This window comes from Arachis duranensis, chromosome 9 (genome assembly GCF_000817695.3).
Source record: "Arachis duranensis cultivar V14167 chromosome 9, aradu.V14167.gnm2.J7QH, whole genome shotgun sequence".
Classification (NCBI taxonomy): Eukaryota; Viridiplantae; Streptophyta; class Magnoliopsida; order Fabales; family Fabaceae; genus Arachis; species Arachis duranensis.
This window is the reverse complement of record NC_029780.3, coordinates 35,274,862-35,300,709: the sequence shown is the minus strand read 5'-3', so window position 1 is coordinate 35,300,709 and position 25,848 is coordinate 35,274,862. Positions and strand designations below refer to the sequence as shown.

Genomic DNA, 25,848 nt, shown 5'->3' with positions numbered 1-25,848 from the left:
GGAGGTGTTGGGACCTTGAGAGTTTGTGTAAGAGTGATTTGGAAGTGCTCCGGTTGAGCGGGGGAAATCGGTTAAGGTATGGTCTCGGTTTCCTGTATCTAAAATGTAATGTGGTGTGAAAACTTAAGCTAGAGACCCTAAGATAGGGATTGAATTATTGATACTGTTGAATGGTTGAGATATATTGTGTGGTCATATATGTGATTATGAATATTGGTGCCTTGATGGTATGATGTATGAGAAATATGAATGTTGTGATATATGCTTTGATGATTGATTGAGGTTAAATTGTGGGTGAAACCATGTTGATGGTGAGTATGATATTGATTATGTGTAATGATGGTTAGTTGGAAATGGTGATGTTAGAAATTGGAATGAGGAAGAATATATGACATGAAAATGTGTTGAAATTGGGTATTTGATTGAGATGGGTTAAAATGGTGCGTTGGTGGTTTTGTGAATTTTGGTAAGAATGTGAATATATGAGTTGAGGAGGCTTGATGTTAATTTTTGGTATGTTTTGGGTGATTTTCAAAAGGGTTGAAATTAGTTTGTTTTGAAAATGGCACTTTGTGGTTTTGTATGACAATGTGGTTTTTGGGCATATTTTGACGGAGCATAACTTGGACTCCAAATCTCCGATTTGTGCCAAACTTGTTTAGAAATGAAATTGGATCTGAGATGTTTATGCCGTTTAAAGAACGGGTGAAAAATGATTTGAAACAAAGAAGTTATGCTCATCAGAAGATTGGGGTTTGAAACTGTGAATTTTGCAGCTTTTAACTTAGAAAAATTTTTGGCAGAACGCACCCCCACGCGTAGGCGTGGTTGACGCGTACGCGTCGGTGTGCTGCATCAGTTGCCCAGCCAAAATTTCTGAGAGTTGTGTCTGAGTTGTGCTTGTTTTGTGCCCAGGCACAAAACACACCCACACATAGGCATGGGCAAAGCATACGCGTCGATGTACTTTTGGCGTTCCACGCATGCGCGTGGGCGACATGCACGCGTGATCCATTTTCACCCCAAAGTTGATTTTTGGGTTTTCAAAGCCAAATTTCATACTTCAAAGCCTCTGATCTCATCCTTCATGTCTTAAATCATTATGATATGCCTAGCAATGAGAAAGGGGCTAGGGGATGTGGTAACTTGTGAATGAAGAAAGGAGAAAATTTATGATCAATGATGATCAAAGATGATTGTATGAGATATGGAGGATGGCGGTGGAAGTGCTTTATGTGCCATGAGCCGATGGGCTATATTTGTTAATAAATTGGCTGGATATGGATTAAATTATGAGCTGCATGACTGAGTTATTGCCGAGTTGCGGCGGAGCCATTATTGAATTATGGCCGTGTATAATTGCATATATGTTATTGAATGAAATGTGAATGTTTCACTTCCACTATCTGAGATACAAGTTTCCCTGGAAGAAAGCAGAGGCTAGCCACCACGTGCTCCAGGTGGAGACTCGGTACTCCACTGACCCTATGTCGTAAGTGTGGCCGGACACTGTGAAAGTTCCGGATGAGCTCGCCCTCGTGGATATACACTAGTGAGGGTGTTGGATATGAATTATGAATTATGTTGAGTATAAATTGAGTTGGGGATGCACAATAGAGGGACAGTCCAATGGTTAGCTACCAGGACTTGTCGGGTTGGCTTCATAACTGACAGATAAGACTCATCAGCCTTTAGGACAGGCATAAATCATATGCATATTATGTGAATTTTTTGAGATTGTCTAATTGACTACATATTACTTGCTAATTGCCTAAATGTCATATCTGTTTCCTATTTGTATATCTCTTGTCTGATATAACTGTGTTTGCCATATTATACTCCTGCTGGTGGTTGGGAGGTCTGAAGAATTTGGAAAGGGAAGTATTAGTTGGACTGAAGATCTTTAGTCAGTTGCCATTTGTGGTTTAGCCTGTTTATAAGCTTTGAATCATCTTTTGGAAGTTCTAGGATTGCCTTCGCCTTTCCCAGTACATTACATGTTAGATATATGGGCACTGTTACCATACTAAGAACCTCCGGTTCTCAGCCATGCAGATTTTGAGGTTTTCAGATGCAAGACGTGAGGCTTCTCGCTGAAGCATGTTGGAGACTTCTGGATTAGCGAAGATCCTTGGTTCTCAGGACTTTATTTTGGTTTTATGTTTTCTGATACTTTTATCTCCACTAAATAATACATACTATGTTGACTCCTCTTAGAGGTGGCTTTGGAGATTAGGTTTTGTAATTTGCCCTTTGGGGTTTTCTTTGGGTTTCTTGCTTTATATATTTGTATATATTGCTATGCTCGGATCGGTTATCTTCGTAACCGGGTCTTGAGTTTTGATATTCGTGTTTTTGGCACTTCTTTGTATATATATAATCTCGCATTAGCTTATCCTTTATTCGTTACGTTTTCGATTGAAGTGTTGCGCTTTCGAGTTACGATTTTGTTTTACCCCTTTTTCTTCAAAGGATCCTAGTTATAATCATTTTTCACACTACTATACGTATTAAATTTTATTTTAAAGGTCGTAATACTTTGTATGGTAGGGTGTTATATTATGGCATCAGAGCAGTTCGTTTCTATAGAGCCTGAGGGATGGACTGACTATGCTTCTGTGCATTCTCTATATGTGTGTTTATGTTCTATTAGAATATCTAACTGATATACCTGGCATAAACGTTCATGAGCTTGCATTTGGGACTTGAAGCACTAAACTTCCGATATTGAGACTGATCAACTTGATATCGATTGTTTGGTGTGTATAAGAACCAGATGGCACCTCGTGGACGCGGTCGAGGTTGTGGTAGAGGTCGTACTAATCTTGAGGGGCCGGGGATCAACTGAAATGACCCGGTAAACATTATGACGACATTGGAGAACATGGTTGCTGCTATGCAGGCCACTGTAGAGGCTCTTGGGCAACAGATGAACAACCATGGCAATGACAGAAGTGGAGCTCAAGGCCCGATGACACTGACGACCTTCTTGAAAGTTAATCCACCTAAGTTCAAGGGAACCACTAGCCCGACTGAAGTCGACACCTGGTTTCAGGCTATGGAGCGAGCACTGCAAGCGCAAATGGTACCTAAGGGGTAGTGTTGAGTTTGCTACCTATTTGCTCACTAGGGAAGCATCGCATTGGTGGCAAGGAGTCCGACGTCTCCTGCAACAGGGTGATGACTATATCACATGGGATGCCTTTCAGGAGGAGTTCTATAAAAAGTACTTTCCAACTTCTGCCAGGACAGTCAAGGAACTTGAGTTGCTGCAGCTGAAGCAGGGTACTATGTCCGTATCTGAGTATACTGACAAATTTAAGGAGCTGTTTAGGTTTTTCCGTATGTGTCAGTGGACTCCGGCAGACTATGAGGAATGGAAGTGTATTAAGTATGAAGGAGAACTCCAGAGCGATATCTTTAGCTCAGTGGGACCAATGGAGATCAGAACTTTCTCCGAGTTGGTGAACAAGAGTAGGGTTGTTGAAGAATGTGTGAAAAAAGGTAACTACAGAGAGAGGAAGTCATAGGGGACCATTCCCACATAACCGAAGGAAGAGCTTTGCTCCTAGAGGTCTGCCTTTTAAGCGGAGAGGCTCTTTCAAGAGGGCCAACAACAACAACAACTCCCAGGGGAAGGGATTTGAGAAGCAACCTCAGAATAAGTAAGCATGTGCTAGGTGCGGAAGTCACCATCCGGGAGTCCCATCCAAGGCTGGGTGGAGCTTGTGCTATTCTTGTGGTAAGGCGGGGTATAAAGTCGCAAACTATCTGGAGAAGCAGAAACAAGGTGCAGGAAGAGCACAGTAGCCTGGTCAAATGTTCACCACCTTAGCTATAGGTGCCGAGGGATCTAAGACACTTATCTGAGGTAACTGTGAAATGGCTGGCTAAACCTTAAATGCTTTATTTGATTCAGGAGCAACACATTCATTCATTGCATTCGAAAAAGCTAGTGAGTTAGGATTGAAGATTGTAGTTTTAGGTTATGACCTAAAGGTGTATAATGCCACCCATGAAGCCATGGTAACTAGGCTAGAATGCCTGCAAGTTCCATTTAGGATCAAGCAACATGACTTTGTCCATAATTTTATCTGCTTGCCGATGATCGGTCTTGATCTTATCTTAGGACTGGACTGGTTAGCTGAGAACCATGTCCTGCTCAACTGTTCTGCAAAATCGGTGTACTTTATGCCTGAAGATACATGAAGGTTGTGGTAGGCTTAGAGAAGGGGGTTGAATCTATGCCTTCTTTTTAGTTGCTGTTATGACCCTTTTTAGACAAAATTACAATTCTGATTCTGTTTGAACTCAGCAGCGAAAATTTATGAGACAATTTATTTTTGTCTCATGAATATCAGAAAACAGAACATGGCAGAGAAGAAAGAGCTAACACCAGCATGTATCCTGGTTCGGTTGCCTTATGCTATGCAACCTACATCCAGTCTCCTCCACAACTATGGAAGAATTTCACTATAGTTAACAGTATTACATACACCAATTTCACAGGATTGACACAATCCTTTCACACTCAAGTTCTAACCTAACTTGACATTGGCTATGCTAATACCTAACTATTCATTCTTAGTGCTAACCCAACTAAGAAAGGGGTACCTTACAGATACAAGATACAAGACATAAACATACCTAAAGAAATCAGAAAATAACTCTAGGCTTTTCTCTCAAGTGTATCACTCAGCCTTTTTCCACTCATGGCTTTTACTTGAGCTTTCACACAATGCCTTTTCTCAAAAGAAATTACAGAAAGATAAACTTAGAAAAGTACATTACAATCAGTAAAACATGAAGGAGATTGACTTCATCAGCAGCCTCTTAGCTATGTGCAAAACCAGATTCGCAAATCTCAGATACAGTTCTTCAGTATTGGCCGAATGCTTCTTTGAAAGAAAGCATTATCCAAGTAGAGGAACTTCTTAACAGAACACTATTCTCACTCTCTGGTTTTTTCTCCTTACCTCTGAATGAACAACAAGCTTCTTTTTATCTCCTTGCATGTTGCTTGGTTCTTCTTCCAAGGTCAACACCTTGAGCCTTGAGCTTCACCAACCCACAGATTCACTTTTTTACATTAAACCTTAGAGTAGAAACTTTGCTTCTAACTTCTTCATCTTGACCGAAAGCCACAAAGCAGTAACCATAGAAATCTTCTCATGGTCAACTTGATCTTAGCCATTGAGAAACTACTTGGTCCCCAAGTATCACTTGTGACCGTCGATGTAAAGCAGAATAGGGCAGAGAACAACTTTCCCTTGAATGCCATTTTCGGATAGAGTAGAGAGTTGGGAAGAAGAGAAGAAGATCTGATGCATGCAAGATAAAATGGGTTACCTTTAACCTAAGCTTGATTTGGTTTGAACTGGGTGATTTGATATCTGCTTTTCTTGCCTAACTTTCTCTTTCTTTCCTCTTCTTTGAATAGCTTAGGAGCTAAGCACTTTCTCTTGCTTCTGTGATTTGACATGGTCAGAGAGAAAAGAACGTTGCTTTGGTAAAAGCTAGTGAGAGGGAATGAAGGCTTCAATCTTGTATGAGAAGCTTGGATCAACTTTGAATTGATAGAACGGGCTTGGATCGGGTTTGATTAGCTTGGCCCCGTTGGTTCCTTTGGCTTCTTTCTTTTCTTTTCCTTGGGCTCTTAATTTTGCTTTCAGCCCACCATCTTTGCTGTTTGCTTTATATTCCATTTGGGCTATTAACATTTGGCCTGCAAAAATAAACAATTAGTTAATATGTAGATATAAATGATCAACACTTAATTATTTATTTTGTCCAAAAATAATGTTTGTCATCACTAATTAATTTAGTTAATTTCTTAACTCAACAATCTCCCCCTTGATGACAAACATGATTTAAGCAATAAGGAAAAGAAATGAGTTTGTGTAAAGTTTAGAAACTCCCTTTGAATGATGTCATTTGCTTTTATGTTGCTCCCCCTTTCCTTTTCAAAAATTGCTCCCCCTGGATTTATGCTCTTCTCTTCTTTCCTGTTTACATATGCTTATATGGAACCAAAATAGAGCAACATATATAGAGCTTTAACACATCAGAGTCAGGGTCAAGATAGCAACATATCATAAAGCAAGTTTCCAACAACAGTTCACAATATTTGCAAACATTTGCAAATCAAGCTTATTAAAATCTGCAGCAGTCAAACAAAGTCCACAAAAAACAGTAATCAAAGGCAACTTTAGTCAGAATAAGTCAGACTAGCATTCCAGCTATTGCTCCTATTACTCCCCCTTTTGTCATCAAGGGTTGATAATAAGCAAGATCCACAAAAACATCACTATAAACCTTACAAGAAAGATCAGTGCACAGTCCAAATTACTAACTAAACTACCAAAAGTGCAGCAGTATCCAAAGTTTATACAGTCATCCAAGACAACAGAAATAAGGCCAACAGTAGCAAAAGAAAACAGAGTTTATGAGACAGAAAACAGAGCAGCATCAATAGTTTTTATGAGACAAATTCTAGGCATCAGAACCATCCCCCTCCGAAGCAGCTTCCTCTTCAACATCAGTGGCAATGTCTTCATCATTATTAAGGTTATTAATGAAGGTCATGAGCACAGCCACCCTATCTCTTGATTTCTTCAGGAAGTTCTCATGCTTGCTAGCTAGCTTCCTTTGTTCCTTGCTCATGGCAATTAAGTGATTTGATTGTGAAACAAACTCTTGAGCAACATCCTTGACCACATTCAGCAGAGCAGATTTTTTCCCAGTGGAAATGGAAGTACCCTCAGTGGAAGGAGAAGGAGAGTCATCTGGGATGTATTCTTCATCATCATCATCTAGAACCACTCTCTCAGATCGAGTTGGTCCTTTTTGCTGTTTCACTGAACCACCTCCCTTTAGATATGAATGTCTATTTTCATATTTTTCATTGGTCAAGTCAATACCAAAATACTCAAAAATACAAGTTAGAAACATGCCATAAGGAAGTGCTTTGTCTTTTTCACTCCTAACAGAATCAAACATGTATCTAACCATCAAATATGCAAATGAAAGTTCAGTTTTGGTGAGAATGGCATATAAAACAAGAGTGTCAGTGTATGAAATCCTTTGATATGAACCACTTTGAGGAAGTATGATGTGGTTGACCATTCGGTGCAACTGAGCACGTTCATATCCTAGGGCTTTGTGAGTGGGTGTAATGCCATCAATTAAGGAGACATGTTCATAGATACTAGCCAGGGCATCATTGTATGAAACACCAACTCCTTCATCCCACTTAACTGAAGTGTAAGCACTAGGCCCAACATCAGTATACTTCAAATCATCACTGACTGTCTCATTGTTTAAAACTATATCTCGGCCCTTTACATATGAGTGAGCAGTGCCTTCATGATAAGTCATATTAACATAAAATTCTTTGACCAACAAGGGATAAACAGGCTTTTTGATATCAAAAAGATGATTCCAGTCCAGAAAAATCAAGTTATCAACAAAAGGAAAACCTTTTCTTTTCAAAGATTACAGATCAGCTAGAAAAGATGGACACAGGGTACGATACTGGATAACCCCTTCATAAAAATCATTGTTCATGGCAGATTTGAATCTATAAGGGTTCACTAACTAATTTGAGAGGAACTTGAGTTTTACCTCTCTGTGAGTGCACAGGAACTGACCTTGCCCTGGGTTGTGGTGGCTCGGGAACAGGTTCCTCCGTCGCCGGACGCTTCCCTTTGGATGAGGATGGCTTTGAAGAGCCAGGTTTTGAAAGGCAGGTTTGGAAGGCGTCGCCTTTGATGGTGGTGTCAGTTTGGCAGAGGCAGGATACCTTGGAGTGGTCTTGGTACGAGCCATAGGATCAGTTCGAGGAGGAGAGGTAGGAGGAGAAGGTGAAGGAGTAAAAGTGGTGTCTTGAGAACGAGTTGATGGTCTAGGATATCCTGGAAGTTTATGGATTTTCTCACGCGGTGCTCTTTTAGCAATGACTTTCTTCCCCATTTTGGTTAAATTGAGGATTTTGATGGAAGAGAGACAGTGGAGTGGAGAGAGAGGGAAGAAACCGAAGGGTTTGAGGAGAAGTTATGGAGGGAAGAGAGGGATTTTTGGTAACCGTACCCAAAAGAAACTTCCTCAAACCATGCAACTGCATCACTGTTGAAAAGACTTTGAAAAGACATGACCTCATTTAAGAAAGATTTTATTTGATTTGAGGAAATAATTTCAAAAAATCAGAAACATTTTTTTTTTGAATCAAACTGAAAATCTTTTTAGACCAAAAACATTTTAATGAAAACCCTTTTTTTTTTGCAAAAAAAATTTAAAATAACCACTCAAGCTAACAAAAATCTCAACCAAGCAAAAATGTGACATTCATATTTGGGTCCAGAGATGGTTCGTTTTAAGGAAACACATAGGACCACCCATGATCTGAATTTTGAGCATGGCCCAGTTCAACTAACTCTTGCAAGAAGCTCAGAACACACTGAGTGAAGGGAATAACCATCATCTGCCCAGAATTGTCTCATACCTGTTCATGAGACAAAATTGCTCCAACAAGCACATCAGTAATTTTTAAACAAAGAATCATAACTCAAGATTCCAAGACTAGTCCTAAGCATGCAAAATCTGTCCTCAGGCAGTGGTTTAGTGAAAATGTCTGCCAATTGCTCTTCCAATTTAACAAATCTAATTGCTCTTCCGATTTAACAAATTGAATACTAATATCCCCTTTATGAACATGTTCTCTTATTGAGTGAAATTTCACTTCAATATGCTTAGTTCTTGAGTGCAAAACTTGGATTTTAGAAATGTTAATGGCACTCATGTTGTCACAAAATAAGGGAATATTTTCAGCATTTAATTTGTAATCAGCAAGCTGTGTTTTTAACCATAAAAGCTGAGAACAACAAGAAGAAGCAGCTATATACTCATCCTCTGCAGTGGATAATGCCACTGTTGGTTGCTTCTTACTTGATCAAACATTTAAGGACTTTCCAAGGAAGCAACATAAACCAGAAGTGCTCCTTCTATCAACTCTATCACCAGCAAAATCTGCATCACAATAACCAACTGCAGAAAAATTATCAATCTTAGGATACCAAAGACCAAAATTAGATGTGCCATGAACATATCTAATGATCCTTTTAACTGCAGAAAGATGTGACTCTTTAGGTTTGGATTGGAACCTAGAACACAATCCAACACTTTGCACAATATCAGGTCTAGAGGAAGTTAAGTACATAAGAGAACCAATCATCCCTCTATACCTAGTCTCATCAACATCTTTCTCAGTTTCTCCCTTATCTAATTTAGAACTAGGATGCATGGGTGTTCCCATGGGTTTGGCATTTTCCATACCAAATTTCTTAACTAATTCCTTGGCATGCTTCTCTTGATGAATGAAAATACCATTTTCAGTTTGTTTAATTTGTAGCCCAAGAAAAAAATTAAGTTCACCCATCATACTCATGTCAAATTCACTTGTCATGAGTTTTCCAAATTCAGAACAAAGGGATTCATTTGCTGATCCAAAAATAATGTCATCAACATATATTTGGACTAGAATAAAAGAATCATTAGAGTTTTTGATGAATAGAGTTGTGTCAGTGGTGCCTCTTTGAAAACCATTTTTCAAAAGAAAAGAACTAAGTCTCTCATACCAAGCTCTAGGAGCTTATCTTAAACCATAGAGAGCTTTAGACAATTTGAAAACATGATTAAAATGTTCTTTATTTTCAAAACCAGGAGGCTACTCCACATACACTTCGTTATCTATCACACCATTCAAAAATGCACATTTCACATCCATTTGATATAATTTAAAACCACAAAATGCAGCATAAGCTAAGAGAAGTCTTATGGCTTCCATTCGGGCAACAGGGGCAAAGGATTCATCAAAGTCTATCCCTTCCTCTTGATCATATTCTTGCGCCACTAGTCTTGCTTTGTTTCTATCAATGCTTCCATCTTCTCCAAATTTTTTCCTAAATATCCAATCTTCTCCCAACTTGTTCCGAAATATCCACTTGGTGCCGGTCACTTTCTTTCCACTTGGCCTTGGAACCAAAGTCCATACTTACTTCTTTTCAAACTCAAGAAGCTCATCCTCCATAGCTTTAACCCAAGAAGGGTCATTGAGTGCTTCCTTGACGTTTTGAGGCTCAATTTGTGAAAGAAGGGCAATGTTTGATCCTTCATTTGCCTTTCTAGTGGAAGACCTTGTTTGCACTCCATGAGAGATGTCCCCAATGACAAATTCCTCATGATAATTCTTCAAGAATCTCCACTCATGAGGTCTGGTGGACTTGGAGGCAGATTCGGTCACCAAGGGATTCTGGGCGCTGCTGGCTGCAAGATTTCCTTCAGATTCATGAGACAAAATGGAATTGTCTCTTGAATTTTCAGCATTTGTAGTTTCTGGTTTAGCTTGTCCAGAATTTTCTTTTCCATTATTTTGAGCAGTTTCATCCTCCTTTTGAGCTTGATTTCCTGCATCACAATCTTCCAAAATGCTTTGCACCAAGTTAGTATCACAAAATGTAACATGTATGGACTCCTCAATAATTCTAGCATCTTGATGACAAACCCTATATGCTTTATTAGTTGTGGAATATCCTACAAACAAACACTCATAAGCCTTTGGATCAAATTTACCCAAATTTTCTTTGTTATTTAAAACAAAACATTTGCATCTAAAGATGTGCAAGTAATCTAAGTTTTGTTGGTAGCCTTTCCAAAGTTCATAAGGGATTTTCTTCAAAAATTTCCTTATGATTGTTCTATTCAAAATGTGGCAAGCCGTATTGACCACTTCAGCCCAAAGGAATTTTGGAACATTACTCTCACAAAGCATAGCTCTTGTCATCTCTTGTATGCTTCTATTTCTTCTTTCCACAACACCATTTTATTGTGGTGTTCTTAGACATGAGAAGTTGTGAGATATTCCAAATTCCTCACAAAAGGATTCAAACAAATTATTTTCAAATTCAGTTCCATGATCGCTTCTTATAGAAGATATTTTTAAATTCTTTTCATTTTGAAGTTTCTTGCAAAAAGGTTCAAAGGCTGAAAAAGCTTCATTTTTGTGTGCAAGAAATAAAACCCAACCAAACCTAGTATAGTCATCCACAATTACTAAACCATAATGTTTACTACCTAGGCTTTGAGTTCTTGTTGGACCAAATAAATCAATGTGTAACAACTCAAGTGGTCTTTTAGTAGAGATCTCTTCCTTTGGTTTAAAAAAACTTTTTGTTTGTTTTCCCATTTGACAAGCATCACAAGTGATGTCTTTGTCAAACTTTATCAAAGGGAGACCTCTTACTAATTCTTTCTTTACAAGTTTGTTTATTTGAAACATACTTGCATGGCCCAATCTCTTGTGTCATAACCACTTTTCAGATTCTTTAGAGTGAAGACAAGCTACATTTTGATCCTTTAGTTCATCAAGAGTAAGTCCATACATATTATTGAAACGCTTGGCAACAAACATCACTTCATTTGTTTTTTCATTAACAACACAGCATTCAAGTCTTTTGAAAACAACTAAATATCCTAAATCAAAAGATTGTGCTTTAAACCACATACCAAAAGTACATCATCAATGAAAGTAGATTGCTCATTACCTACTTTTTCAACAGCAATAATTTTACCTTTACCATCATCTCCAAAGGTCACAAAACCTCCATCATACTTATTTAGTTTGATGAAGTAGGTTGACCTTCCAGTCATGTGCCTTGAACATCCACTATCCATGTACCACATGTCCTTTTTGTTCTTGGATGCTAGGCAAATCTGCATGATGAGTTTCAAGTAGCCTTAGGTATCCAAATTAATTTGGATCCTTTGAAGTTAATCCATCTTGGTTGCCCAAGTGCATTAAAATCACAAACAATATTGTAAACTTTGTTTCCAACAACTCTTTTTTCAATGAAACATTGTACATATGAGTGACCAAATTTCTTGCAATTGACACAATGATTTTCTGACGTGTGTCGCTGAACTTGAGGTGAGTTATATTGCTTGAAATGTTTAAAGTGTTGAAATTTTCTGATTTTTAGAGGAGATGCATTTCTTTTGATAAACTGATTTTTATTAAAGTTATTCCTCTTTACAAAAGCATTTTCAACAGAATTTCTTTGAACATTTTTACCTATCGAATATGAGGTTTTGTTGTAAAATGGCAGTTTCTTGAAAACAGCCTCATTTTTTGAAATGTAACCCAAACATGGTCGGTTTGAACTCGGTTCAGTTCTTGGTGAAGGCTTAGTTTCACTTGTGTGTACTTCATCAAATTTTTTTTCAAGTGTTGGAGTATTTTCAATACCAGATTTTTTTTGTTATGGTTTTGGTATTTGATGAAGAAGCCACAAATTTTATAGAGGAAATATTAGAAACTGCATCTTCCTTGGCTATGTAGCCTAAACCAGATTTTTCAAACAATGATCTTTGACTTGCAAGTAATTTGTCCAAGTTACTAGAACCTTGAGCAAATTTTGCTAAGTCACCATTCAGTTTTTTAATCTTATCATTTAATCTTTCATTTTCAGCAATTAACTCATGTGAAGGATCCACAATGTGCTTTCCTTTTAATTTTTCAAGTTCAGATTTTAGAAATCTGTTTTCTTCATTGTTGTCCAAAGCACATTCAGTTTTCTTCACTTTTTCGTTTAAAAATTCATTTTCAGCTCTTAACACATCTCTTTCAGATCTGCATTCATTGTATTTGTCAAGCAGTTTTGAGGTGTTTAAGGTCAGATCATCAATAATAGCATGCAAGTCCTCAATGGTCAAATCATAATAGTTTACCCCATCAAGATTGTTGTTTCCAGCCATGAAGCAGTCTTTGTTATCTCCTTCAGATTCTTCTTCTTCATTTGAGTCATTCTCAAGATCCTCCCAAGCTGCCATGAGTACTCTCTTCCTTTTCTTCTTTTCTTTGTCCTCCTTTTTGAGCTTTGGACAGTTTGACTTGAAGTGTCCAACCTCCTTGCAATGATGACACGTCACCTTGCTAAAGTCTATCTTGTGCTCCTTTGAACATGAACCCTTGTATTTGCCCTTGCTCTTCATCATCCTTCTAAATCTCCTAGCAAAAAACAAAAGCTCGTCATCTAAAATACCATCACTAGACTCACTCTCTTTTGGTTCTATTTGTGACTTGAGGGTTATTCCCTTTTTCTTTGAGTCTGTGTTTGTGTGTGTGGCTTCATAGGCAAGGAGTTTTCCTCTCAGCTCATCATAGGTTATGGGACTTATGTTGTTACTCTCGGTTAAGACAGTGGCAGTGTTTTCCCACTCTTTTGTAAGGCTTCTAAGGAGTTTTCTCACCAAGATTTGTCCTGCATAGTTTGTACCCATAGCATCAAGGTTGTTGATTATGATTGAGAATCTCTCAAACGCTTCATCAATGCTTTCTCCATCCTTCATGCTAAAAATCTCGTACTCTTTTCGCAGCATATCAATCCTCGTTTCTTTGACTTGTTTAGTGCCTTCGTGTGTAACCTGGAGTTTTTCCCAGATTTCTTTGGCTATCTTGCATCTAGACTCCTTCCGGTACTCTTCAAAGCTGATAGCACAATGAAGAAGGTTGATTGCTTTAGCGTTCAGTTCTACCTTTTTTTTGTCATCTTCATTCCATTCAGCTTCTTCTTTTGGAGTCACCACTCCATCAGCACTTATTTTTGTTGGGATCTTGGGACCACTTACAACAATCTTCCATATGTTGTAGTCAATGGATTAGATGAAGATCCTTATCCTTTCTTTCCAGTAGGAATAGTTCTTCCCGTTGAGGAAAGGTGGCCGGTTGTTTGACTGGCCTTCAGTGAGGGTGTAGGCAACTGTGGTTGTGCCGAAGTTGTTCGCCATTGGATCTTTGCTCCAAGCGGTTAAGCTTGATTCTTGAGACCTTAGCTCTGATACTAATTGAAGGTTGTGGTAGGCTTAGAGAAGGGGGGTTGAATCTATGCCTTTTTTTTAGTTGCTGTTATGACCCTTTTTAGACAAAATTACAATTCTGATTCTATTTGAACTTAGCAACGAAAATTTATGAGACAATTTATTTTTGTCTCATGAATATCAGAAAACAGAACATGGCAGAGAAGAAAGAGCTAACACCAGCATGTATCCTGGTTCGGTTGCCTTGTGCTATGCAACCTACATCCAGTCTCCTCCACAACTATGGAAGAATTTCACTATAGTTAACAGTATTACATACACCAATTTCACAGGATTGACACAATCCTTTCACACCCAAGTTCTAACCTAACTTGACATTGGCTATGCTAATACCTAACTATTCACTCTTAGTGCTAACCAAACTAAGAAAGGGGTACCTTACAGGTACAAGATACAAGACATAAACATACCCAAAGAAATCAGAAAATAACTCCAGGCTTTTCTCTCAAGTGTATCACTCAGCCTTTTTCCACTCATGGCTTTTACTTGAGCTTTCTCACAATGCCTTTTCTCACAAGAAATTACAGAAAGATAAACTTAGAAAAGTACATTACAATCAACAAAACATAAAGGAGATTGACTTCATCAGCAGCCTCTTAGCTATGTGCAAACCAGATTCGCAAACCTCAGATGCAGTTCTTCAGTATTGGCCGAATGCTTCTTTGAAAGAAAGCATTATCCAAGTAGAGGAACTTCTTAACAGAACACTGTTCTCACTCTCTGGTTTTTTCTCATTACCTCTGAATGAACAGCAAGCTTCTTTTTATATCTCCTTGCATGTTGCTTGGTTCTTCTTCCAAGATCAACACCTTGAGCCTTGAGCTTCACCAACCCACAGATTCACTTTTTCACATTAAACCTTAGAGTAGAACATTTGCTTCTGACTTCTTCATCTTGACCGAAAGCCACAAAGCAGTAACCATAGAAATCTTCTCATGGTCAACTTGATCTTAGCCATTGAGAAACTACTTGGTCCCCAAGTATCACTTGTGACCGTCGATGTAAAACAGAATAGGGCAGAGAACAACTTTCCCTTGAATGCCATTTTCGGATAGAGTAGAGAGTTGGGAAAAAGAGAAGAAGATCTGATGCATGCAAGATGAAATGGGTTACCTTTAACCTAAACTTGATTTGGTTTGAACTGGGTGATTTGATATCTGCCTTTCTTGCCTAACCTTTTCTTTCTTTCCTCTTCTTTGAATAGTTTAGGAGCTTAGCACTTTCTCTTGCTTCTGTGATTTGACATGGTCAGAGAGAAAAGAACGTTGCTTTGGTAAAAGCTAGTGAGAGGGAATGAAGGCTTCAATCTTGTATGAGAAGCTTGGATCAACTTTGAATTGATGGAACGGGCTTGGATCGGATTTGATTAGCTTGGCCCCGTTGGTTCCTTTGGCTTCTTTCTTTGCTTTTTCCTTGGGCTCTTAATTTTGCTTTCAGCCCACCATCTTTGCTGTTTGCTTTATATTCCATTTGGGCTATTAACATTTGGCCTACAACAATAAACAATTAGTTAATATGTAGATATAAATGATCAACACTTAATTATTTATTTTGCCCAAAAATAATGTTTGTCATCACTAATTAATTTAGTTAATTTCTTAACACAACAATACAGAAGGAACAATTGTATTGAATAGTTATTACTTGAATTCGATGATGGTGAATTGTTCGGGAACCGAATGTCAGAGTATCTTGTTGTTAACCGCGGGCGTTTCGGGTGATGATCAAAGATTGGAGCAAATTCTGGTTGTGTGTGAGTTTCTGGAGGTGTTTCCTGACGATATTGATGAATTTTCACCTAACCAAAAAGTTGAGTTTGCTATTGAGTTGGTGCCTGGGGCGGGACCAATATCGAGTTCTCCTTATAGGATGTCACCGCTAGTAATGGCCGAGGTAAAGTCTTAGTTAGAGGATCTGTTGGGTAAGAACTTTATCCGATCAAGTGTTTCCCTGTGGGGCGTGCTAGTGCTACTGGTAAAGAAGAATGACGGGAGTATGCGGCTCTGTGTGGATTACAGACAGCTGAACAAGGTTACAATAAAGAATAAGTATCCACTACCGAGGATTGATGATCTCATGGATCAGTTACAAAGAGTTGGGGTTTTCTCCAAGATCGATTTACGATCCGGTTATCACCAGATAAGAGTGAGCGGCGAGAACATCCATAAGACCGCTTTCAGGACTCATTATGGTCATTACGAGTACATTGTAAGGTCTTTTGGATTGACAAAAGCTCCTACAGTGTTTATGGATTATATGAACATAGTGTTCCGTCCGTTTCTGGATAAATTCGTTATTGTCTTCATTGATGACATACTGATTTATTCCAAGACTGAAGAAGAGCATGCAGAACACTTGAAGATCATGTTGCAGATACTAAAGGAAAAAAACTCTATGCGAAATTGTCCAAATGTGAATTCTGGAAGAGTGAGGTGAAGTTTTTGGGTCACGTGGTGAGTAAGCAAGTGATAGCAGTAGACCCATATAAAGTGGAGGCGGTAATGAATTAGGGGCGACCAACTTCAGTGACTGAGATAGGGAGTTTTTTGGGCTTAGCTGGTTACAACCGGAGGTTCATCAAAGGCTTTTTGCAGATAGCTTTGTCATTGACAAGGTTAACCCGCAAAGACACACTATTTGTTTGGACTCTTGAGTGTGAGGAGAGCTTTTAGGCGTTGAAGCAAAAGTTGAACACCGCACCTGTGTTGGTGTTACCTGAGCCAAATGAGTCATTCGAGGTGTACCGTGATGCCTCACTAAAGGGTCTAGAGTGTGTGCTGATGCAGCATCGTAATGTGGTGGCGTATGCCTCACGTTAGTTGAGACATCATGAAGTTAATTACCCTACGCATGATTTAGAGCTCGCTGCGATTGTGTTTGTGCTAAAGGTGTGGAGGCATTATCTCTATGGGGTTAAGTTCCAAGTCTTCTCTGATTACAAGAGCTTGAAGTATCTCTTTGATCGGAAAGAGCTTAATATGAGACAGAGGAGGTGGATGGAATTACTGAAGGACTACGACTTTGAGTTGAATTACCATTCGGGGAAGGCGAATGTAGTGGCGGATGCATTAAGTCAGAACTCTTGTATGCTGCTTGAATGATGCTTCATGAAGAGGAGTTGCTCAAGAAATTCAAGAGTCTGAGGATTGGTGCTCACGAAATGGATAGAATTCTGTGTTTTGAGTCAATTATAGATCTCAACTGATTTTAAATCCGAACTCCCAAAGGCACATGAAAATGATGATGTGTTACCGAAGGTGTTACCAGCTATTGAGCAAGGGAAGCAATAGAGTGTCGGAAGATCAAGATGGGTTATGGAGATTCAAGGGTAGCATCAGTGTGCCTGATGTTGGCACTTTGCGGCAAGATATCTTAAAAGAAGGACACAAAAACGAGTTTTCTATTCACCCGGGGAGTACTAAGATGTACCATAATTTAAAGGCGAGGTTTTGGTGGCCGGGTATGAAGAATGATGTAGCGGAATATATTTCAGAGTGTTTAACCTGTCAGAAGGTGAAGATTGAAGACCAGAGACCTGTCGGGATGTTGCAACCTTTAGAGGTTCCGCAATGGATGTGAAAAAGCATAACAATGGACTTTGTGTCGGGATTGCGAAGGACTAGGGCCGGTTTTGATGCTGTCTGGGTGATTATGGACTGACTGACAAAGTCAGCTTACTTTTTACCCATTTGGATGACTAACACCCTTGAAGATCTAGCACGGTTATACATAAAGAAGATTGTGAGAATTTATGGTGTACCTGCTACTATAATCTCTGATAGAGACCCTCGTTTTACTTTGAGGTTTTGGGGTAAATTTCAGAAAGCTTTCGGAACCCAATTAAGCTTGAGCACAGCTTACCATCCTCAAATAGATGGTCAATTCGAGAGGATGATCCAAACATTAGAAGATATGTTGAGGGCTTGTGTTGTGGATCAGCCGGTGAGATGGGATCGATATATTTCACTAGTGAAGTTTGCGTACAATAATAGCTACCATGTGAGCATCGGAATGGCTCCGTATGAGGCTTTGTATGGGAGGAAATCTCAAACTCTACTATGTTGGTATGAAGCTGGGGAGAAAGGCTTGTTGGGCCCAGAGATGATAGCTGAGACCACTGAACAAGTCAAGAAAATCTGAGATAGGATGCTTACTGCGCAGAGTCGTCAGAAGAGTTATGCCGATCAGAGGTGGAAGCCCTTGAAATTTGAGGAAGGAGACCATGTTTTCCTTAAGGTTACTCCAACCACAGGAGTAGGTAGGGCAATTAAAGCGAAGAAGCTGAATCCTCGATTCATTGGTCCGTTTCAAATCCTGGAGAGGGCTGGACCGGTGGCGTATCGGATGGCTCTACCACCTCACCTTTCGAACCTGCACGACGTATTTCACGTGTCACAGCTTTGGAAGTATACTTCTAATGCTAGCCATGTGTTAGAACCTGAATCTGTTCAGTTAAAGAAGATTTGACGCTTCCGGTGGCTCCAGTCAGAATTGATGATACTAGTATCAAACGGTTGCGTGGAAAGGAGGATTCGTTAGTCAAAGTGACATGGAGTCAAGGCGGTGTTGAAGAACACACTTGGGAACTTGAGTCGGAGATGCAAGCTGACTACCCGCACTTATTCTCAGGTAATTGAATTTGAATTTTGTGGGAAAAATTCCCAATTAGGTGGGTAGAGTGTAAAACCCGGTTAATTAATAACTAATTAGCCCATAAATGAGAATTTTATTCTAGAAAGCCAAAAATATGATTTTTATGGCTTAATATGATAGAGGAGATTGAAACGAGAATTTTGATACCAATTTTATAGAAATCAGCCCAAGATTGGACCGAACGGGCCAAACCGAGCCAACCAGACCCATATTGAGCCCTAATTTTCAGCACTCTCTCTCCTCACTAGACACTCATACACGCTGAAAATGAAGGCAGAAGGGGGAAGAACACTCTCTCAAAGTTCTACCTTTGTTTGATCTTCAAACCATCATAAGTTTTGATCTAGAGCTCCGATTGTCCCACCGTTTGTTTCCATGCGTTTACCGCAAAACCCACTACTTTATTCTTGAGGTAAGCCATGATTTCATCTCAGTTCTTCATCCCTTAATTTCAAATTTCATGGAGAAAAATGTTAAGATTTTAGGCTCTTTGATGTTATAGGACCCAACTCTCTTGAAGGAGAAGATTAATCTTGTCTCCTTGAACCTTGGGTGTGATAAGATTCTAAACCCTAGTGGAATTTGTTGTTCTATGATGTTTGGGTATTGAGTTGTTGTGTTTGGGTATGATAATTGTGGCTTAGGTGTTGTGTATGTGAATATTGAAGCTTGACTGAGATTTTGGAAAGCTTGAAAAAGGGCTTTGGTGTGCTAAAAATCTGTTTTTGGAGGTGTTAAGACCTTGAGAGCTTGTGGAAACATGATTTGGAAGTGCTCCAGTTGAGCGGGAGAAATCGGCTAAGGTATGATCTCGGTTTCCTGTATCTAAAATGTAATATGGTGTGAAAACTTAAGCTAGAAGCCTTGAGATAGGGATTTAATTGTTGATGTTGTTGAATGATTGAGATATATTGTGTGGTCATATATGTGATTATAAATATTGGTGCCTTGATGGTATGATGCATCAGAAATATGCAAGTTGTGATATAAGCTTGATGATTGATTGAGGTTGAATTGTGGGTGAAACCATGTTGATGGTGAGTATGATATTGATAATATGTAATGATGGTTAGTTGGAAATGGTGTTGTTAGAAATTGCGATGAGAAAGAATATATGACATGAAAATGTGTTGAAATTGGGTATTTGATTGAGATGGGTTAAATGCTGGGTTGGTTGTTTAGTGATTTTGGTAAAAATGTGAACATATGACTTGAGGAGGCTTGAGGTTGAAAAAGGGTTGATATTGGTTTGTTTTGAAAATGACACTTTATGGTTTTGTATGACAATGTGGTTTTTGGGCATACTTTGACGGAGCATAACTTGGACTCTGAATCCCCGATTTGTGCCAAACTTCTTTAGAAATGAAATTGGATTCGGGATGTTTATACCATTCGAAGAACGGGTGAAAAATGATTTGAAACGGAGAAGTTATCCCCGTCAGAAGATTGGGATTTGAAATTGTGAATTCTGTAGCTTTTAACTTCAAAATATTTTTGGCAGAACGTACCCCCACGCATAGGTGTGGTTGACGCGTACGCGTCATTTTCACTAACCACGCGTGCACGTGGTCGACGCGTACGCGTCGGTTTGCTGCATCAGTTGCCCAGCCAAAATTTCCGAGAGTTGTGCCTGAGTTGTGCTTGCTTTGTGCCTGGGCCACAAAACACACCCACGCGTAGGCGTGGGCGATGCGTACGCGTTGATGTACTTTTGGCGTTCCACGCGTGCGCGTGGGCGATGCGCACGCGTGACCCTGTTTTCACCCCAAAGTTGATTTTTGAGTTTTCAAAGCCAAATTTCATACTTCTAAGCCTCCGATCTCACCCCATATGTCTTAAGTCATTATGATATGCCTAGCAATGAGAAAGGCGCTAGGGGATGTCGTAACTTGTGAATGAAGAAAGGGAAAATTTATGATCAATGATGATCAAAGATGATTGTATGAGATATGGAGGATGGCGGTGGAAGTGCTTTATGTGCCATGAGCCGATGGGCTATATTTGTTAATAAATTGGATGGATATGGATTGAATTATGAGCCAGATGGCTGAGTTATTGCCGAGTTGCGGCGGAGCCATTATTGAATTATGGCCGTGTATAATTGCATATATGCTATTGAATGAAATGTGAATGTTGCACTTCCACTATCTGAGATAAGAGTTTCCCTGGAAGAAAGCAGTAGCTAGCCACCACGTGTTCCAGGTGGAGACTCGATACTCCGCTGACCCTATATTGTAAGTGTGGCCAGACACTGTGAAAGTTCTGGATGAGATCGCCCCCGTGGATATACACCAGTTAGGGTGTTGGATATGAATTATGAATTATGTTGAGTATAAATCGAGTTGGGGATGCACGACAGAGGGATAGTCCAATGGTTAGCTACCAGGACTTGTCAGATTGGCTTTATAACCGACAGATGAGACTCGTATGCATATTATGTGAATTGTTTGAGATTTTCTAATTGACTGCATGTTACTTGCTATTAGGACAAGCATACATCATATGCATATTATGTGAATTGTTTGAGATTTTCTAATTGACTGCATATTACTTGCTAATTACCTAAATGTCGTATCTGTTTCCTATTTGTATATCTCTTGTCTGATATAACTGTGTTTGCCATATTATACTCCTGCTGGTGGTTGGGAGGTTTGAAGGATTTGGAAAGGGAAGGATTTGGAAAGGGAAGTATTAGTTAGACTAGAGATCTTTAGTCAGTTGCCATTTGTGGTTTAGCCTGTTTATAAGCTTTGAATTATCTGTTGGAAGTTCTAGGATTGCCTTCAGCTTTCCCAAGACATTACATATTAGATATGTGGGCACTGTTACTATACTGAAAACCTCCGGTTCTCACCCATGCGGATTTTGTAGTTTTCAGATGCAGGACGTGAGGCTTATCGCTAAAGCATGCTAGATACTTCTGGATTAGCGAAGATCCTTGGTTCTCGGCACTTTATTTTGGTTTTATGTTTTCTCTTAGATACTTTTATCTCTACTAAATAATACATACTATCTTGACTCCTCTTAGAGGTGGCTTTGGAGAATAGGTTTTGTAATTTGCCATTTGGGGTTTCTTTGGGTTTCTTGCTTTATATATTTGTATATATTACTATGCTCGGACCGGTTATCTTTGCAACCGGATCATGAGTTTTGATATTCATGTTTTTGGCACTCCTTTGTATATATATAATCTTGCATTAGCTTATCCTTTATTCGTTACGTTTTCGATCGGAGTGTTGCACTTTCGAGTTACGATTTTGTTTAACCCATTTTTCTTCAAAGGCTCCTAGTTATAATCACTTTTCACACTACTATAAGTATTAAATTTTATTTAGAGGTCGTAATACCTTGCCATCTTTGAATTATGACTTAAGCATAAGACTCTGTATGGTAGGGTGTTACACAATTTGCCAAGATAGCTGTAATTGGCTTTCAATCTCTTCAATGTGACGCAGAATTGGATGGATTTTTGAATCCATGAAGCATCGCCACTAACCCCAACCCTTTATCATATACTTGGTGGTTGTGTTACATAATCAGATCAGATTACCTAAAATCAAGAAAATAGGAACCTGCGAAAGGAGAGTGGAAGCGTGCCCATTCTTTGCTCCACCGTGCGCCGTTGTGTCACCCTTGAGTTGCGTGGCTGCCGACCCATCCTCCTCTCACCGCCATTGATCGTTCTTCTCTACTCTACAGTGCGTGAAACCCCTAATCCCTCCTCCACGGTGTGCGAAACCCACCCCTGTTCTCTGCTCTACCGTGCGCGTCTGTGCCATCTTTGAGTCGTGTGGTTCCTCAGACATCCTCCTCTCACCGTCCTTGACCATTCCTCTCTCCTCCACCCCTTACTCCCTCCTCCATTATGCGCGATCTGAGCTATTGCGGCCTCTCCCCTGGTTCATTCTTCCATCTAAATGTGTTTCCTATTTTCAACAAAATTTTCTATATCTTCTTGGTTCAGATTATGCTTTTAGGTTAATTTGATTTAGATTTTGTCTAGATCTTCTATTAATTCAGGTTAATTATTGCTGTATAGAGTTAAAGGGTTTGAAGGTATCACTATTATGTTTTTGGGTTAGTTTGATGGAATCGAAACATTAAGTTTGTATATAATTTTTCTTTTTTTTTCTTCTGTCTTCTATTTGTTTGTGAATTGTGACACAGAGAGCCCCGTTGTGGCTCATGTTTTTAAGTTGCTTATTGTTGATTGAAAATAGAGTGTAGAGTTGATGAGCAAGTACGGAGTGAGTGTTTTGAGAGGTATAGTTTTTTCCTCTGTTGAAAAGGCAAGGAAGGCTATCGAAGATGTCTTTCCTAATGAAAGCGAGGTAATTTGATATAGTTATCATATATTTTTTTGTAGAGGAATTTCACTCTCTGACATGTTGAGAATTTCGATAGCGATGCTTTATAATTACTTCTTGTGGTTGCTTATAGGTATTCTTGTTTTATCCAACAAATAAAAGGGAAGAAAGATAGGAAGGATATGATTTTCGATAACCTTAATGCTTTCACATAAATAGAAAACTAAATGTCAATGTTTAGTTTCATAAATTTTCTGCATTTTTTCCTTTCAATATTAAATGAAAAGGATTTATTTGATCATTATCTACAATTTTTATTTCTTAAAATGTCTTCATTTTCAGTATGCATGTATATGCTAGTAATTTTCATCTCTTGACAATGATATTTATAGATGTAATACAGTGGCACTAGCCTTTTCAGATAATTAATACTTGTGGTGTCTGATTTTTTTAATATTTTTTTAGCCAAAGTTGCATGGTTAGAGCACATAGTTTCTTATACTGTATGTTTGTAGGATGAACAAAATGTTCACGCTGCCTTTTTAGCATATGATCTGGTAGTGTTTTTTGTGGTTGGATTGGTCATCTGGACTTACTTGTATTCATATGTGCTATTTAATGTCTAGAAATTTGTTCTTATCATCTACGTATATACTTCTAGTTGATTCTATACATTTGTTGGATGTTGCAATATATATATAAAGTGGTATTGATGAAATACTAATGACTCCACCACTAATTACACATTTTGATGATCACAATATACTTGATGAGAGCTGTTGTTTTGTTTGGAAATGATGTTCAAATTTTTTTTATGCACAATCATATATGAAATGGATACACGGTCCTGCTCGATGGATTATTTTTTGATATTTCTAATTGTCTGTTTTCTACAGTTTATCTGTGTCAAAAATTGGCACTTGTGAATGAGATATACTTTTTTCTATAATCATGATCGTAAGTCTGCTGGTCCTGTAAGTATTATGTACTGTTTGTTTAAATTTAATTTGCGTTATTTGCAAAGTGTTAAACCCTTGCAACTTTTTTATAGTATTTATGTAACTGAATTTCAATTATTTTTCCTTTTATTAGTTTGCAGTTTGTCATTGCATGTAGTAAAGGAGGAACCAGTATTAAAGACCTTGCAGAGGAATTCTCAGGCATGATTATAAAGGTCTTATTCTTGGCATTTCTCATGATTACTAAAATTTTCTGTCCTGCTAGTATATTTTCTTTGCATGATAACCCAATGGGCTCTTTCTTTCTAGTATGTACCAATTGATGTTTTTAAAGGAATTGCTGATGAAGATGCTGTAAAGGTGGTTGATGGCTTGGCTCCCAAGGAGCTGATAGAAATAAATTTATTGAACAAGTAAAGAATTTGTATAATATTTTTTGCACCACTCTTTTGAAAGTAAGTACATAAAATGTCTTATATTTGTTTTCATATATTATTTTAAAAAGAATATGTACGTTAATGACAATTTATTATCTTGAACAGATCAATCTTTTTGTCAAGTTCTTTCTATAAAGTTTATTTATCATCACTTGATATGTATTATCTGTCTTTCTTCTTTCAACAAGTGGCTACTGCAAAGACATTTAAATTATATTGGGTTAGATGGAGAAATTGGTTGCATGGTGAGTGGTGCAGGATTAGCAATGGCGACAATAGATATAATTAAATTGCATGGGAGTATTCCTGTCAATTTTTTGGATGTAGGTGGCAATGCCTCTGAAGGCCAAGAAATGTTGAAAAAAAGACTCAAAATAGCGACGGTTTAACAACCGCCACAAAAGCAATTATCTGATTTATCTATGGTTGTATCAGCCGTTCGTTAGAATTGCCGCAAAATCAAATCTGCACCCCTAACTTGCAATGTTTGGGAAACTGCTGGTATATTATTTTGCGGCGATCCCTAAAAAACCGTCGCTATTTAGCGTGTCTCTTGTAGTGATAATAATAACAATAATAATAGTAATAATATTTCGTAATAATAATAATAATAAAATAACACAGAAACAGTGTAATACATTAATAATAATAATAATAATAATAATAATAATAATAACTACTGTAGTTTTACTTACTAATAATAATAATAACATTCTACTAATTAATATTATTAATAATAACAGCAATAATAATAATAATAAACTAACAATTAAATTATATAGCAAAAATCTATCTATTAATAACTTTAATAACAATATAAATAAATAAATTTATTTATAATTAAAATACAAAAAATATTTATTCATATATTAAGGATGATCCAAATATTTAATAATATATTCTTAAGATAATGTAAAATCACAAATCATTTTTTTTTACTATTTTTACTTCACACTCAAGCTTCTCCCTCTTCTTAAGCTTTCTTCTTTCTACTTTCACTCAAGTAAAATGTAGAAACAATGTATTTCTTACCTACTTTCACAATCAAACTCAAAACACAATATAAAAATCCTTTCTCATTTTGTCACATACACGTGTAGAATATCCAAATTTCTTTCCTATAAAACGCAGGTTGCGTTTGACATCTTTCAATGCGATTAAAGTGCAGATTTGATCTGTATACAGGAAGAAAAAAATACATTTCAAAATCTAATTATACCTCCTTATAAAATACAAATTATGTTTTGCAACAAATAATTTATTTTTTCATCTCTGTTAAACACAGATTGTGTTTTACAAATCTCAAAACTTGTAAATTTACATTTATGCATTACATACCATATATATACTAATATATTTGAATTATATCACTTTCTGTTTTATTATTAAATTAATTTCTGCCTTATTTATATCTTCTATTTTTAAATATAAAAGTGAATATAATGAAAATACGTCTGTTTTATTGTAAATTTAAATTTAAATATTAAATTCGATTATGCTTTAATTATTTTAAAAGATTAAAAAATAAATAGGTAATAAAATAAGAAATCTCGAGATCTTATT

At 37.8% G+C, this 25,848-nt stretch overlaps 1 protein-coding gene across 1 annotated transcript; it reads left to right on the top strand.

Moving 5' to 3' along the window:
- The first annotated feature begins 2,866 nt into the window (after nucleotides 1-2,866).
- LOC107465418 (uncharacterized) lies at nucleotides 2,867-4,209 on the top strand. The gene is made up of 3 exons (XM_016084397.1): nucleotides 2,867-3,085; nucleotides 3,210-3,504; nucleotides 4,130-4,209. Exons 1-3 carry the CDS (start codon nucleotides 2,867-2,869, stop codon nucleotides 4,207-4,209), a joined length of 594 nt encoding a protein of 197 aa, XP_015939883.1.
- Nucleotides 4,210-25,848: the final 21,639 nt, after the last annotated feature.